General features: G+C 38.2%; 1 protein-coding gene across 1 annotated transcript in view; it reads left to right on the top strand.

Annotated features, from left to right (window-relative positions):
• Window positions 1-14,182, top strand: part of LOC150102907 (uncharacterized) — a 105,456-nt gene that overhangs the window by 34,042 nt on the left and 57,232 nt on the right. Inside the window, exon 2 of the mRNA XM_090398352.1 lies at window positions 12,879-13,287. Coding sequence (XP_090254478.1) covers window positions 12,879-13,287 — 409 coding nt within the window. The remainder of the gene's footprint in view (window positions 1-12,878; window positions 13,288-14,182) is intronic.

Genomic DNA, 14,182 nt, shown 5'->3' with positions numbered 1-14,182 from the left:
GTTTTGAATTAGTGGGAGGCTGGGTTGGTGATTCTGGTTGCTGGGTCTGGGGATTGCTTTTAATTAGTTCATCCTTGTCATCTCTGTTGGAAGGATCCATGTTTTCGTGCTGCGAGAGGGGAAAATTTCCACTGCATAATGGAGGTTCCAAGACTACTGTTGTAAATTACCCAACGATCAGCATATCAGAAATCGTTGTTAAGGTCTTGGAGAAAATAGTCAAGAGAAAAATACAGGATTGGATAGATGAAAATAGGATACTGTATGGGGGACAGCATGGTTTTTGTGAAGGGTAGATCATGCCTCAGTAACTTGCTCAAGTTTTATAACACAGTGACGGCTGAACTGGATAAAGGTAGTGGATTAAAAGTGATTCTACTGGACCTTGCTAAGGCCTTTGACAGGATACCACATGGAATTCTAATCAGTCAACTGCAGTATATGGGATGGATATAGGGTTGGTGAGATGGATAGGAGGGTGGTTGATGGAGAAATATCAGAGAGTGGTTTATTCAGGAGTAGAGTCCAAAAGATGGCCTGTGACTAGTGGTGTGCCGCATGGCCTTGGACCACTACTTTTCAACTTGTTCATTAACGATATAGGAAAGGATCTGAGAGGAAGTGTTAATTTGTTTGCTGACAATGCAAAGTTGGGTGGAGCAATAGTGAGTGCACAGGATGTCAAAATTTTGCAAGATGATTTGGATAGTTTGGAGGACTGGATTAAAGAGAATGGATGTCAATTTAATGTGGCAAAGTGTAAGGTTATGCATTTTGGGGTGAAGAGATTAGCAGCAGTATATCACATTAGTGGAAAACCGTACTCCAGGAGATTGACGAGGCCAGGAATTTGGGAGTGTTGGTGGATAGGAAGTTGAAATTTAGGGGGCACATCACAAAAGTGGCTAAATCAGCTCATCAAATCACTTGGTTGCTGAAAAATACTTTAACAAGCAGAGACAAACAAGTTATTGTTCCTCTGTATCGAACCTTGATAAGACCCCATCTAGACTACTTTGCCCAGATTTGGGCGCCAGGGTTTTTTCTTGATGGGGAGGAGGTGGAAAGGATCCAGAGACGAGTGACCAAGATGATAGCAGGTCTCTGAAATGAACCTTATGAGAACAGGTTGAAGATTTGTGGGTTGCAGAAATTGGTTGATAGGCAGAAGAGGGATGATATGATTGAGACATTCAAATTACTGAAGGGTTTCTATAAGATTAATTCAGAAGATATTTTTGAGAATATTACTGGTGGTGGGAGGACTAGGGGCCATACATGGAAGCTGGGCAAGAGTGTGGTTAGCAAGGGTGTTAGAGCTAGGTTTTTTTACTTGGAGAGTGGTAAAGGAGTGGAATAAGCTGCTAACGTCTGTTGTGGGTGCCATGATTGTGAATGAGTTCAAGGCGAAGTATGATAGATACTGTGTGAATGTCGAATAGTTGTTCTTGACATGATGTTAGGGCATCCCTCGATGAGTCTAAGGACTCCTTGGAGTTGCCCATAATAATAAAATAATAATAATATAGAGACTTTGTTATCAGAGCCTTGGATCTCATTACTCGGCAGGTGTTCAAGAGCGACATGAGCGTTGTCTTTTCCAGTTCGGAATTTTCTTTCCTCTGAAGTTCGTGATGGGGAGAGAATTTTTGGTTTACTTTTTCCTATGCTTTGATTTTCTTCATGTACGATGTTGTTCTGTTTAGCTGGTTTACTATTCTGGGCTGGGATGTTTGTTGATGAACTGTTGGTAATATAGGGACATTGTTTCCTTATGTGACCATCTTCATGACAAAAGAAGCACTGTGATGAGGAAGATTAGTAGAAAGTATAGGTTATTCCATTTATGTCCATATCGATTAATTTTGGGAGGTCGTGTAGTGCGTAGTTGTTTGGAAAGTGCATTAATGCCTGTCTTCGAATGCTTCTGAAATGGGCAAATTCGGGCTTCTTCGTAGCTGCTGACAATGTGCGTATTTTTCCTGTGACAGAACCGTATCTTGATAACATGGATCTTGATGAGTTAATGAGGAATTTCAGGGGAGCATTTGATAATGTTTCTTTTGTCGGGGCCAGTGCTATTGGTGCTGCTTCGAAGTGATAATCGCGGATGTCTACGCCTTTTTGCAGTACCAGAGATGTAGTACCCATGAGATGTGGCTAAAATACACCTGCACAGTACCAGCTATGTGGGAAGCGTCAGTAATATTTTTTGTAGGTACAATTTTGGCGATCGCCGTCAGATAATCTTGTAATGGGATGTTTTCTTTGGTGGCGAAAATAACAATTCCATTTTCTCGGGAAATGACATTAGTAACAGTGGTAGTTATTTTTGCATTAATTGGTTTACTGCTGGCTGATGTGGCATTCGTGTGTGAGATCAGTGTTTTGGGAGACGATAGGATATTTCCATTAGATACAACATTAGCATAAGATTTTGAATTGACTGACCTGTTTTCCATGTCCATAGCTCCAGTGAACTTTGCTCTTCCTTCCAGGTCCGAAGTCGTTGGGGGGGGGGTCTTTGAATTGCTAAATCCATGGTAGTACATGAATGTGCAGTTGCCATGGCGGTTAATCCTTCGCCAGCTATAGCCTCAGGTGAGGAGTGCAGGTGGCGGAGAAGGAATTATGGCGTCGAAGTTGAAGATACATAGGAATTGTGGTTGAATTGTGGAATGCATTGCCTGATAGAGTGGTATCATAATAATAATGTTACCATTAAACTACACAAGGGGAATGAATACACCATGATACTTTTGGATTTTGCTAAAGCTTTTGACAGAATACAGCCTTGGAAGACTTGCATAAATTGGAGAGGGTTTGGATTATAATATATTAGCATGGATAAGAGGATAGCTGACTGACAGATATCAAAAAGTGGAATACGGGGGATATGAGTCTGAAGATTTAAGGTTATTAGTAGTGAATCACAAGGATCAGTCCTTGATCCACTGTTAGTCACTCTGTATATTAATGATATTGGGAAGGATTTGACAGGTGACATACAGTTATATTTGCTGATGATAATGATGCAGAGATAGGTAGGTAATCAAGAATACTGTTGATATGCTGTACTTGCAGAATGATTTCAGTAGGCTGGAATTGTAGGCATTGGAAAATGGATGTCGGATCAATGTCAGTAAATGCAAAGTCATGCATTGAGAGTTTATTTTTCACTTGGTTAGACTATAATAAGTTTAGTTTAATCCTTTATCCAAGTGTGAGCAAACAAAGTTTGCGCCTGAAAGTATCTTCAGGACTGGGGTAAGGTAGTGCAACACCAGGCAACTCGTTGCAAAGGTGGAGAAAGATCTCATCAGTCCTATCTCAGTATCTCCCATAATGCAAAGCACATTTGTTTGCTCACACTTGGATAAAGGATTAAACTAAACTTATTATAGTCTAACCAAGTGAAAAATAAACTCTCAACGTCTTTCTCTGAATCCAGAGTAATGTAATAATTAGGTTGCATACCCTTTGGCAACTCCTATAGGTTAGGATGACTTCTCATTGCTTCTGCCTTTTTATCTCCACTACTGGGCCTGGCTCCCACTGACGAGACCTCAATAAAGGTCGAAACCGGTAGGGGTAATGGCCCTTGCCTTAATGCATAGCATTACACATATCCGCAAGGAGATGTGCTTTGCATTATGGGAGATACTAAGATAGGACTGATGAGAACTTTCTCCACCTTTGCAACGAGTCGCCTGGTGTTGCACAACCTTACCCCAGTCCTGAAAATACTTTCAGGTGCAAACTTTGATTACCCACACTTGGATAAAGGATTAAACTAAACTTATTATAGCAAAGTCATGCACTTTGGTGTGATTACATATCCAATGTCAATGATATTGGTGGATTATGCTAGAAGAAATGATCAGGCTAAGGATCTTGGAATGTTAGTAGATAGCAAATTGAAGTTCAGGGACCATGTCGCAAAAATGGCAAATACAACTCAAAAGATAATTGCAATAGTGAAACGAACTTTAACATGTAAAGATAAGAATGTCATTTTTTCTCTTTACAAAGCCATGATAAGACTGGACTATTGTGCACAGGTCTGGTCTCCTGGTTTCCGTTGTGATTCTGATCGAATGGAGAGAGTGCAAAGGAGAGTTTTAAAAATGATATCAGGATTGTGAAATACTGATTATGAAGACAGATTGAGAATTTGTAGACTGCAGACACTAGCAAACAGGAGAAAGAGGGGGTGTTGTAAGTCTCATTCATATCATTCATATCACCCCTCTTTCTCTTGTTTGCTAAGTGTCTGAAAGGGTCATACAGGATTTCATTTGATGGAATTTTTCATTTTATGGAAGGTGGGGAAAGGACAAGAGGACATCCTTGGAAGCTGAGAATGAATGTTGCTAAGGAGGTGATGGCTAGATTTTCCTCTCATAGTGTATTGTACGTGATTGGAATGGATTGCCATTAGATGTTGTGTGTGCAAGCAGTGTGAATGAATCCAAGAATAAGTATGATGTGTAGTATGTGTCTTCCTGCGATGAGTCTCTGACTGCCTGGAGGTCTCTCTTAATAATAATAATAATAATAATATGGACCAGGACGAGTGGTGTGGAATTTGTGGATGTGTGGAGTGAGTTCGATGGGCGAAAGGATTTATATAAGATGGATGGTTTACATTTGAATGGATTTGGTGTACAGAGACTTGAAAAGGTGTTGTCGAATGTAGTGGAAGTGGATGTGCAAAATCAGGGAAACTAGAGTTATTAAGGGGGGTGGAAGTAGATATGCAGACTTTAGGGAGACAGTTGAGTGTATGAATGTGTGTAATATGCCCAAGTGAGTACAAAAGACTACGAATCAGAATGGGATAGTTAGTATATGGCATCAAAATAGGGATGGGACAAATGGGCTTCTGCAATTCATGTATACTAATGCCAGAAGTATTAGGAACAAGAAGGAAGAATTTTTGGCCTTGGTTGGCACTTCCAGGCCACAGGTTATTGGCATTAGTGAAACATGGCTGACAGAAGATGATATAGCTAGTGGGATTGAATGTGAGGGGTATGGTGTGTTCAGGAGTGACAGGGAGAATAAAATGGGGGGAGGAGTGTTATTGATGATAGCTGATGAGCTACAGCCAAGGAGAATAGAAGTGGAACTGCAGGATAAAGAAAAGAGCACATTTGAGGCTGTTTGATGTGAGATTGTAACTAGCAGAACAAAATATGTAGTTGGGTGCTGCTATAGACCAGGTGATGGAATAGATGGTGGAGATAGTATGCATAAGCAAATAGAAGAAATGAGTGGAAGGAGGGTAATTATTATGGGTGATTTCAACTATGGTAACATCGATCGGAAGGAGGAGAGGACACATGGGAGGAAGGAGTTGAATTTTATGGGATTATTAAGGGATAACTATCTGCAACAGCATATAATGGAAAATACTAGGGGTCAGAGAGTGCTTGACCTAGTAATTGCATCTGAGAATTTGGCTGTAACGAATATGACCACGTCGTCACCAATTGGTGAGAGTGATCATAGGATCTTGACTTGGGAGGTGGCTACAGGTGTGGAATTTACAATTAAGACAGGGTGCATGTGAAATTATCAGGCTGGTAAGTATGACAAGCTTAGGAGTTTGATTGGTTCAGTGCCATGGCATGTAAAACTGCAAGGGCTAGATGTTTGTAGTAGTGTATGGGAAGCGGTTAGGAAGTGTTTGCATGAGGCAATGGCTGACTGTATACCTAGAGTCTGAATAATAAATCAATAGGGGTTAAATGGATGAATAACACCATTAAGCCTGAGCTGGAAAAAAAGAAACAACTATGGAGGGAATTTAAGGAGAAAGGTGACCGGCAGGCACATGAATGGTATAAAGTGCAGGCCAGAAGAGTAACGAGTGTGGTAAGAAAAGCAAAAATGGATTATGAAAGAACATTAGCCATGCAGGCTAAAGAGAATCCCAACCAGTTTTTTCGATATGTTGCAAGTATATGGCAGAATGATTTTAAAGAATGCTGATGGAAGGGAGGTAACCGAATCAGTTGATATAATTGAATTACTGAGCAAGCACTTTGCAAGAATATATCATCCAGGCGGCGACATTGCAGGAATGAATGAACCAAAAGATTATATGGGAATTGTGGTGAACGAAGTGGAGGTAAGTAGTCTATTACAAAACCTCATATGTCAATACATATGTGGGATTGGATGGTGTACCAGCTCGTGTCATACGTGAAGTGGCTAAAGAATTGTCAGTGCCCTTGACCATTTTGTTTAATTTGAGTCTCGGTTCTGGGTTAGTCCCGTGCGGGTGGAAAGAGGGGAAAATAGTTCCACTGCATAAAAGAGGCTCCAAGACTCTTGTTGTAAATTACCGACCGATTAGCATATCAGTAATTGTTGTCAAGGTCTTGGAGAAATTAGTCAAGAGAAAAATACAGGATTGGATAGATGAAAATGGGATACTGTATGGGGGATGACATGGTTTTGTGAGGGGTAGATCATGCCTCAGTAACTTACTCACATTTTATAGCATAGTGACGGCTGAACTGGATAAGGGTAATGGGTTTACAGTGATTCTACTGGTCCTTGCTAAGGCCTTTGACAGGATGCCACATGGAATTCTAATCAGTAAACTGCAGCATATGGGGATGGATATAGGGTTGGTGAGATGGATAGGAGGGTGGTTGATGGAGAGATATCAGAGAGTGATTTATTCAGGAGTAGAGTCCAAAAGACGGCTTGTGACTAGTGGTGTGCCGCATGGCCTTGGACCACTACTTTTCAATTTGTTCATTAACGATATAGGAAAGGATCTGAGAGGAAGTGTTAATTTGTTTGCTGATGATGCAAAGGTGGGTAGAGCAATAGTGAGTGCACAGGATGTCAAAATTTTGCAAGATGATTTGGATAGTTTGGAGGACTGGGCTATGGAAAATGGATGTCGATTTAATGTGGCAAAGTGTAAGGTTATGCATTTTGGGGTGAAAAGATTAGCAGCAGTATATCACATTGGTGGAACCATACTCCAGGTGATTGTTGAGGCTAGGGATTTGGGAGTGTTGGTGGATAGGGAGTTGAAGTTTAGGGGGCACATTGCAAAAGTGGCTAAATCAGCTCATCAAATCACTTGGTTGCTGAGAAATACTTTAATAAGCAGAGACAAACAAGTTATTGTTCCTCTGTATCGAGCCTTGATAAGACCCCTATCTAGACTACTGCACCCAGATATGGGTGCCAGGGTTTCTTCTTGATGGGGAAGAGGTGGAGAGGATTCAGAGAAGAGTGACCAAGATGATACCAGGTCTATGGAATGAACCTTATAAAAACAGGTTGAAGATTTGTGGGTTGCAAAAATTGGTTAATAGGCAGAAAAGGGGTGATATGATTCAGACATTCAAATTACTGAAGGGTTTCTATAAGATTAATTCAGAAGATATTTTTGAGAATATTACTGGTGGTGGGAGGACTAGGGGCCATTAATGGAAGCTGGACAAGAATGTGGTTAGCGAGGGTGTTAGAGCTAGGTTTTTTACTTGGAGAGTGGCGAATGAGTGGAATAAGCTGCCAGAGTCTGTTGTGGGTGCTATGACTGTGAATGAGTTCAAGGCGAGGTATGATAGATACTGTGTGAATGTCGAATAGTTGTTCTTGACATGATGTTAGGGCCTCCCTCGATGAGCTTGCCGACTCCTTGGAGTTGCCCAAAATAATAATAATAATAATAATAATAATAATAATAATAATATATTGTTTATAAAGTGTGTGTTGAGGTATAACAGTAGAGGTGGCAAGTTCTTCGTGTTTAACTTAAAAAATTTCATTAAATGCAGCATGTGGAATCTCTTTGTTTGTGAATGTGTACAGGTTATGGGAAATATAAAACAGTGGTACTAGAATTTAACAAGTGTATGATAATCAGGCATATTGTGGGCATGAAATGTTTGTGAGCAGAAATTCAAGTGTAGGAGGAAATGAGATAGCATGGCATGTAGTGTTATGTGCTAAGTGGAATACAAGAAGAATAGAGGTGTTAGAATGCAAGATAGTGAGAAAAAAGAGATAAGAAAGAAATATGCAAAAATGAGTTCAGCAATGATATTTGAAATTTTGAGACTTTGACGAGTGCTGCACAATACTACAGCAGAGTTGGAGAGACTAAAAAAATGCTTGGCAAATAGCAGGAAGCAGACAAAACACCCGAAGAAGTGAAAGAAAGATACAGAAAAAACAATTGATTAAAAAAAAAAAAAGAATATAGTGTTATATGGTGATTCCATGATCAGAGGTATACTGAACAAACAAGCAATAAAGTATGTTTTCCAGGCATGAAGATTTGTAACATGATTGAAGCAATATGTAGAATGAGTGCACTGTAATGATTGTGCTGGTTAGCAAAAGCAAAAGATTAAATATTATGAGTCTTGTCGCTGTTTGACAGGGGCGAGCTGATGAGGAAGAGAGCTCTGATTGCAAATGAATAAGTAGATTGTGTAGGAGATATGATGTGCAGTATGTAGATGTATGGGGTGACTTTGATGGTTGAAAGATTTGTACATGAAAGATGGACTTTAGGAAATGCAGAAAAGTTTTGGCAAGAAAGAAAAGTGTTAACTGTGGAAATAGTGTGGGGGATTTGGTTGAAGATTCAACTTATCAGCATGCTAGTCATTTGTCATGTGTATAATGTATAGTTCTGTTATAGTATTAGAGATTGTCTCTATGAAGATTGTTTATATATCCCGAGTGTTTATTAGTACAAGAGTTTAATTCTGATTGGTGCAGTGACTTTTAACTTTTCTTTTAGAATCCAGAAAATCACTGACTCAATATCTTCTTTTATTTACTAAATACTTCTGGACAGTCTCAACTCCTGCAGTGTAAAGACTCACAGTTCTATGATTCTTTTTCGGAATCTTCTATTAATATTCTATTAATACCGAATGCTCTCTTTGTCGGCTGTCAATCACCCATCAAACTCTTTGGTGAGCATGCACACTCCATGAAAGTGGCAAGCAAGAAATTAGGTATAATGGCTGACTTGTCTCTGTTAGCATATCAAGAATGTCTTTATAAAACACAACACTTAATAATTTTAAACTACAATAAAAGGATTGAAAGTAACATAACTATCAAAATCTAGTAAATCAATTTCTCAAATGCTTTACATTTCATTTTGAGAATAATAATATCAATAACGGGCACATTGCAAGTGCCGATAATACATGTTATGAAACGAAAACTAATAATATACTAACATACACAATTTGTAAAAAATATTCATAATGTAGAGTGGTGGACTGTAGAGGTATGATAGTATTGAGATCCATAGGTCTGGTTCAAATCTACTTCAACAGAAATTTCTTGGGATTCAGAGGACAGTTCATTTGGACTAACTGGTATGAGATAAGCCAACAAGACTAAATATGTATTTGGTTGCTGCTATAATTCTGGGGAATAAGGGAGAATGTAGATAAGATGCATTCACAAATTAACTTGATGAGTACAGGGTGCGTAATTATTATGGTGGATTTGAACTATGAGGAGACATAGATTGAGAGGAGGGATGGTCACATGCAGAGAAAGTGATCATGTAGTGATGACCTGAGAGATTGCTGTATATATAGAATTTTTTGTTATGAAGAGATATATACAAAATTACAAAGCAGATGATTATGACAAGCTGAGGAGTCAGCTTTCAGCAGTGACATAGCATAAAAATTTGGAGGGGGAAGAGATATATTTCATAGAAATATATCTATGAGATAATTTCATTAGAGATCATGCAGCACTAATGAAATTAGTGCTGCATCAGAGGTGGTCAAGGGGCATGTGAAGAAAGCATTAACAGAATGTATGCCTAGAGTCAAAAGAATAAATCAGGTAGGTGTTCGATGGATGAATACCATCATTAAGCAAGAGTTACAGACAAAGAAAAAGATGTACAGGAAATAAATATAATTAAAAAGGTGATCAGCACGCTCATAAGCAGTACACAGCATAAACATGTGGGCAAGGGTAATTATGCAAGAAAGCTAGCTGATGAGGCCAAAAGAAATCCTAACGGGTTTCTTTTTGCTATGTGGTAAGTAAAAGGAGGAATGACTGTGAAAGGATGATTTTAAAAAGTGCTGATGGTGGGCAGGTAACAGAAGCAAAGCCAAATAGCTAAAATACTGAGTGAGTATTTTGCAAGAGTATGCTGTGTAGGTAATGATGTTGCAATGCCAGATGTGACATTGATGGGAGAATCGAGGTTGAAGAAATGGAAGTGCTTTGAATATTCAGAAAATCATTGCAAACACAGCCATGGGATTAGATGGCATGTCAGCACATATATTATGAGAATGTGCAAGAGAATTATCATCTTCTCTGACCATGCTATTTAATTTAAGCCTCAGTATTGGGAAGGTGCCAGTGGAGTGCAAAGAGGGCAAAATAGTCCCATTGCATAAAGGAGGCTCCAAGATAGAAGTAACAAATTATAGGCCAATCTGTGGTGGTTAAGGTATTGGAGAAATTGGTGAAAAGACAGAATTCAGGACTGGGTGGATAGAAATATGATACTTTGTAAGGGACAACATGGTTTTCAAAGGGTAGGTCTTCCCTTAGTAATTTGCTTATTTTTTATTTTATTTTTTATAATCAAGTGACATTGGAGTTGGAGAAGAGACATGACTACTCAGTGATATTGCTAGACTTTGCAAAAAAATTTGACAAGATTCTACATAGAACTCTATTGCATAAATTGGAGTAAATGGGGATGGATATGAATCTGGAGATTTGAATTAGAGGAGGCTGATGGACAGATATCAAAGAGTGGTTTATGGAGGAGTTGAGTCCAGAAGATGGCAGGTGATCAGTAGTGTACCACAGGGCTCAATACTTGTCCTCTGTTGTTTAATTTGTATATCAGTGATATAGGAATTGATTTGACAGGAAATATTCAGTTGTTTTCTGACCGTGCTGAACTGGGAAGAGCAATAGTATATGCAGGTGATGTAGAGATCCTGCAGGAAGAGTGAAACAGACTAGCATTATGGGCAGAAGTAAATGGCTGCAGTTTACTGTGGCCAAATGGAAGGGGATGCACTTTGGGAAGAGATCAGAAGCTGTGTACTATATTTAGAACTGAACTACAGGAAATTGATGAGGCCAAGGACTTGGGTGTTATTGTGGACAGGGAGTTGAAGTTTAGAGTGCATATATTACAAAGGTAGTGAAAACAGCACATCACATTACTTGGCTGTTGAAAAGTACGCTAGCTAGGATGCAGAGATCATTGTTCCCCTATATGAGTTCTTAATAAGGCCACATATAGACTACTGTGTACAGATCTGGACTCCCAGATTCTGTGAGGATGAAGAAATTGTGTAGAGGATCAAGAGGCGAGTGACAAAAATTGTGAGAAGTCTGTGGATGCTTTGTATGAGAAGAGATTGATGGTCTGTAGGCTTCAAAAATTAGCTGGGAGGTGAAAAGAGGAGACGTGATAGAAGCATTTAAGTTATTAAAGGAATTTTATAGGATTGACACTGAAGAGATTTTTTTTCAGTATATGGCAAGAAGGGGGAGAACAAGGAGTTATCAGTGGAAGTTGTGTAAGAGTGTGTTTAGCAATGGTATTAGAACTAGATTTTTTGCTTGGAGGACAGTGAATGGGTGGAATGGGTTGCTAGAGGTGGTTGTGGATGCTTCATCAGTGAACGAGCTTAAGGAGAGGTATAATGGCTAGTGTGCAAATAATGGACTTCCCACGATATGTTGTCTGACTTAATGGAGTTACCTGTATAGTAGTAAGTATGAATACTGCTATCATCTGTCACGCAAAGTGATGATAATGATACTTTTTGGCAGTATTAGAAGGGTTGGGGGAGGAGAGATTCTTCAGCTTTCTTTTTGTTGGGAGACATGAAGGGAACTTTGCCTAGGTCACTCAAATTTTTACAAAATCGTATTTGATAATGATAGAAAAAGTGAATGAGTCAAAAACCAAAATGACTTAGCCCATAACATATAAATATCGTATACAAGTATTATGATATGCGTATGGCAGTTTGATTAAATATTATATTCACACTAAAGAAATATTTCAGATATTGTACAATTCATCTCTATTGGCCATGGCGGCAAAAACCGCATGGAAAAAGAATTAAGTACGAAATATAAAAATAATACAAGGGAGATTATCAGGTTAGGTTCGATTAGGTTAAGAGTTTTTTTTTTTTTAAATCAAATTGTCCAAAGGGAATGTAGTTTTATTCATAACATCTGATTAAATTCTTAATGAAAAAAGTGTAGGGTTTTTTTTTTTTCAAAATCAAATTGCTACATTCCCAAAGGGAATATAACTATTCATAATGTCTGGTCAAATTCTTAAATGAAAAAAGTGTAGTTTAAAAAAAAAAAAATAAAAATAAAATTGCCCAAAGGGAATATAGCCTTATTCATAATATCTGGTCAATTTAATAAACTAATCAGTATTTATCAGGCTGCATGGCCGTTTTAGTCATTATATATATATATATATATATATATATATATATATATATATATATATATATATATATATATATGGGAACTCTGCCCATAGAAATTGAATACATTTCCTTTTTTAAGGTCACTTCAGTCATACAAGCTATAATAGTTATTTAGCAACTCGATACAATTCCTGCTCGACACTGCACTTGTGATATTTATTGTTTCTCATTGTTGGTTTGACAATGCATTTGAAACACAAATGATCTATTGAATCTGTTTAAGCAGGTCAAACAACATTTGACCTATTTCTATTTCTGTTTTCCAATTGCAAAAGAAATTGCTTAAAAGCCATTACATTTTAAACTAATTAAGATATTTCACTTATTTTTCCTTTTATTTTTCTTAAATTTTACTATTAGAACATCTACTATATGGAGAAGATGCTGTCTCTACTAGTTGGCCTCTTAATAATGACTGGAAACTCTCAAATGGACATAGAAAACATCGTTACTTTTGGCAGTACAATTTGCAGTCTAAAGGGCCAAAAGGAATTAAAGTACCACTTTGTTCAGAAATTAACGATCCTCACATTTTGGGTGTTACAGCCGATCCTGTCTTCAGTACTGAGGGACAAGCAGAAGGATTAAAGCATGCCGGTAAAGCGAGGCGTGGAGATGGCAATGATTTAACTCCCAATCCATCTAAGCTTTTCAGTATTGGTATGGAGTTAAAGAACTTGGATAAGTTGGTCACCAGCAGTGTTCCATTTGAAGCATCTTTAATAAACTGGCCTCTGTCTAAGAAAGCAAAAAACAAGTTGGCATCTAGGTAATAAGTTCTACATTTACTTAAAAAAATATATATATATATGTGCGTGTGCACATGCGCACACACACACGTGTGTATGCATGGATAAATAGATGTTAGCAAGTATCTGCAAGGTATTTATAAAAATAATCATAATAACAGTACAGAATGAACATGATGTTGTTTCAGAAAATTTATAACAGACTAAATAATAACTAAAAGTTTATTTATTATTTCCAATATTTTACCAAACGATCAAAAAAGAAATGAAGGAATTATGAAAGAATTAAACCTGGAATCAGTAATAGAAAAAATTTAAAAATATAAACATAAATTGGATGGAACACGTTGAAAGAATGAAAACAGAAAGATTACCAAAACAAACCTTAAATTAGAAATCACTAGGAAAAAGAAAACCAGGATGTCCTCTTAAGAGATTCAGTGATGACTTCTAAGGCTTGAAGGCCACTCTGGGCCTAAATCTTTGATAATTATTATTATTATTCAGGCCTCCATGGAGTCAAAAGACTCATCGTGGGAGGTCCTTCCTAAGAAACACAAAAAAGTCTATCAAGACTCATCGAGGGGAGGTCCCCCCCCCCCCCTAAGAAACACAAAGTCTATCATACCACTCCTTGAACTCATTGACCGTTCTCGCTCTCACCACTCCTCACCCTCTTGCTCACAGTTTCCTTTCATAACTTCCAGGGATGGCCTCTTGTCATCACTCCTTCCTGCTGTTCAACCAAGCGAAAGAACTCCCCAGTGTCAACCCTGTAACCACAGTTTAAAAGTCTCAATCATATCACCTTTCCTTCTTCTATCCACCAAACTCTGCATTTCACATCCCCTCAGCCGATCCTCATAACTATCATTACAATCCTGAAGCCATCTTTGTTATCTGCCTTTGTACCCT

Source organism: Typopeltis vanoorti, chromosome 9, assembly GCF_054136105.1.
Source record: "Typopeltis vanoorti isolate ZY-2024b chromosome 9, IOZ_Tvanoo_1.0, whole genome shotgun sequence".
NCBI lineage: Eukaryota > Metazoa > Arthropoda > Arachnida > Uropygi > Thelyphonidae > Typopeltis > Typopeltis vanoorti.
This window is presented reverse-complemented; position numbering and strand designations above follow the sequence as displayed.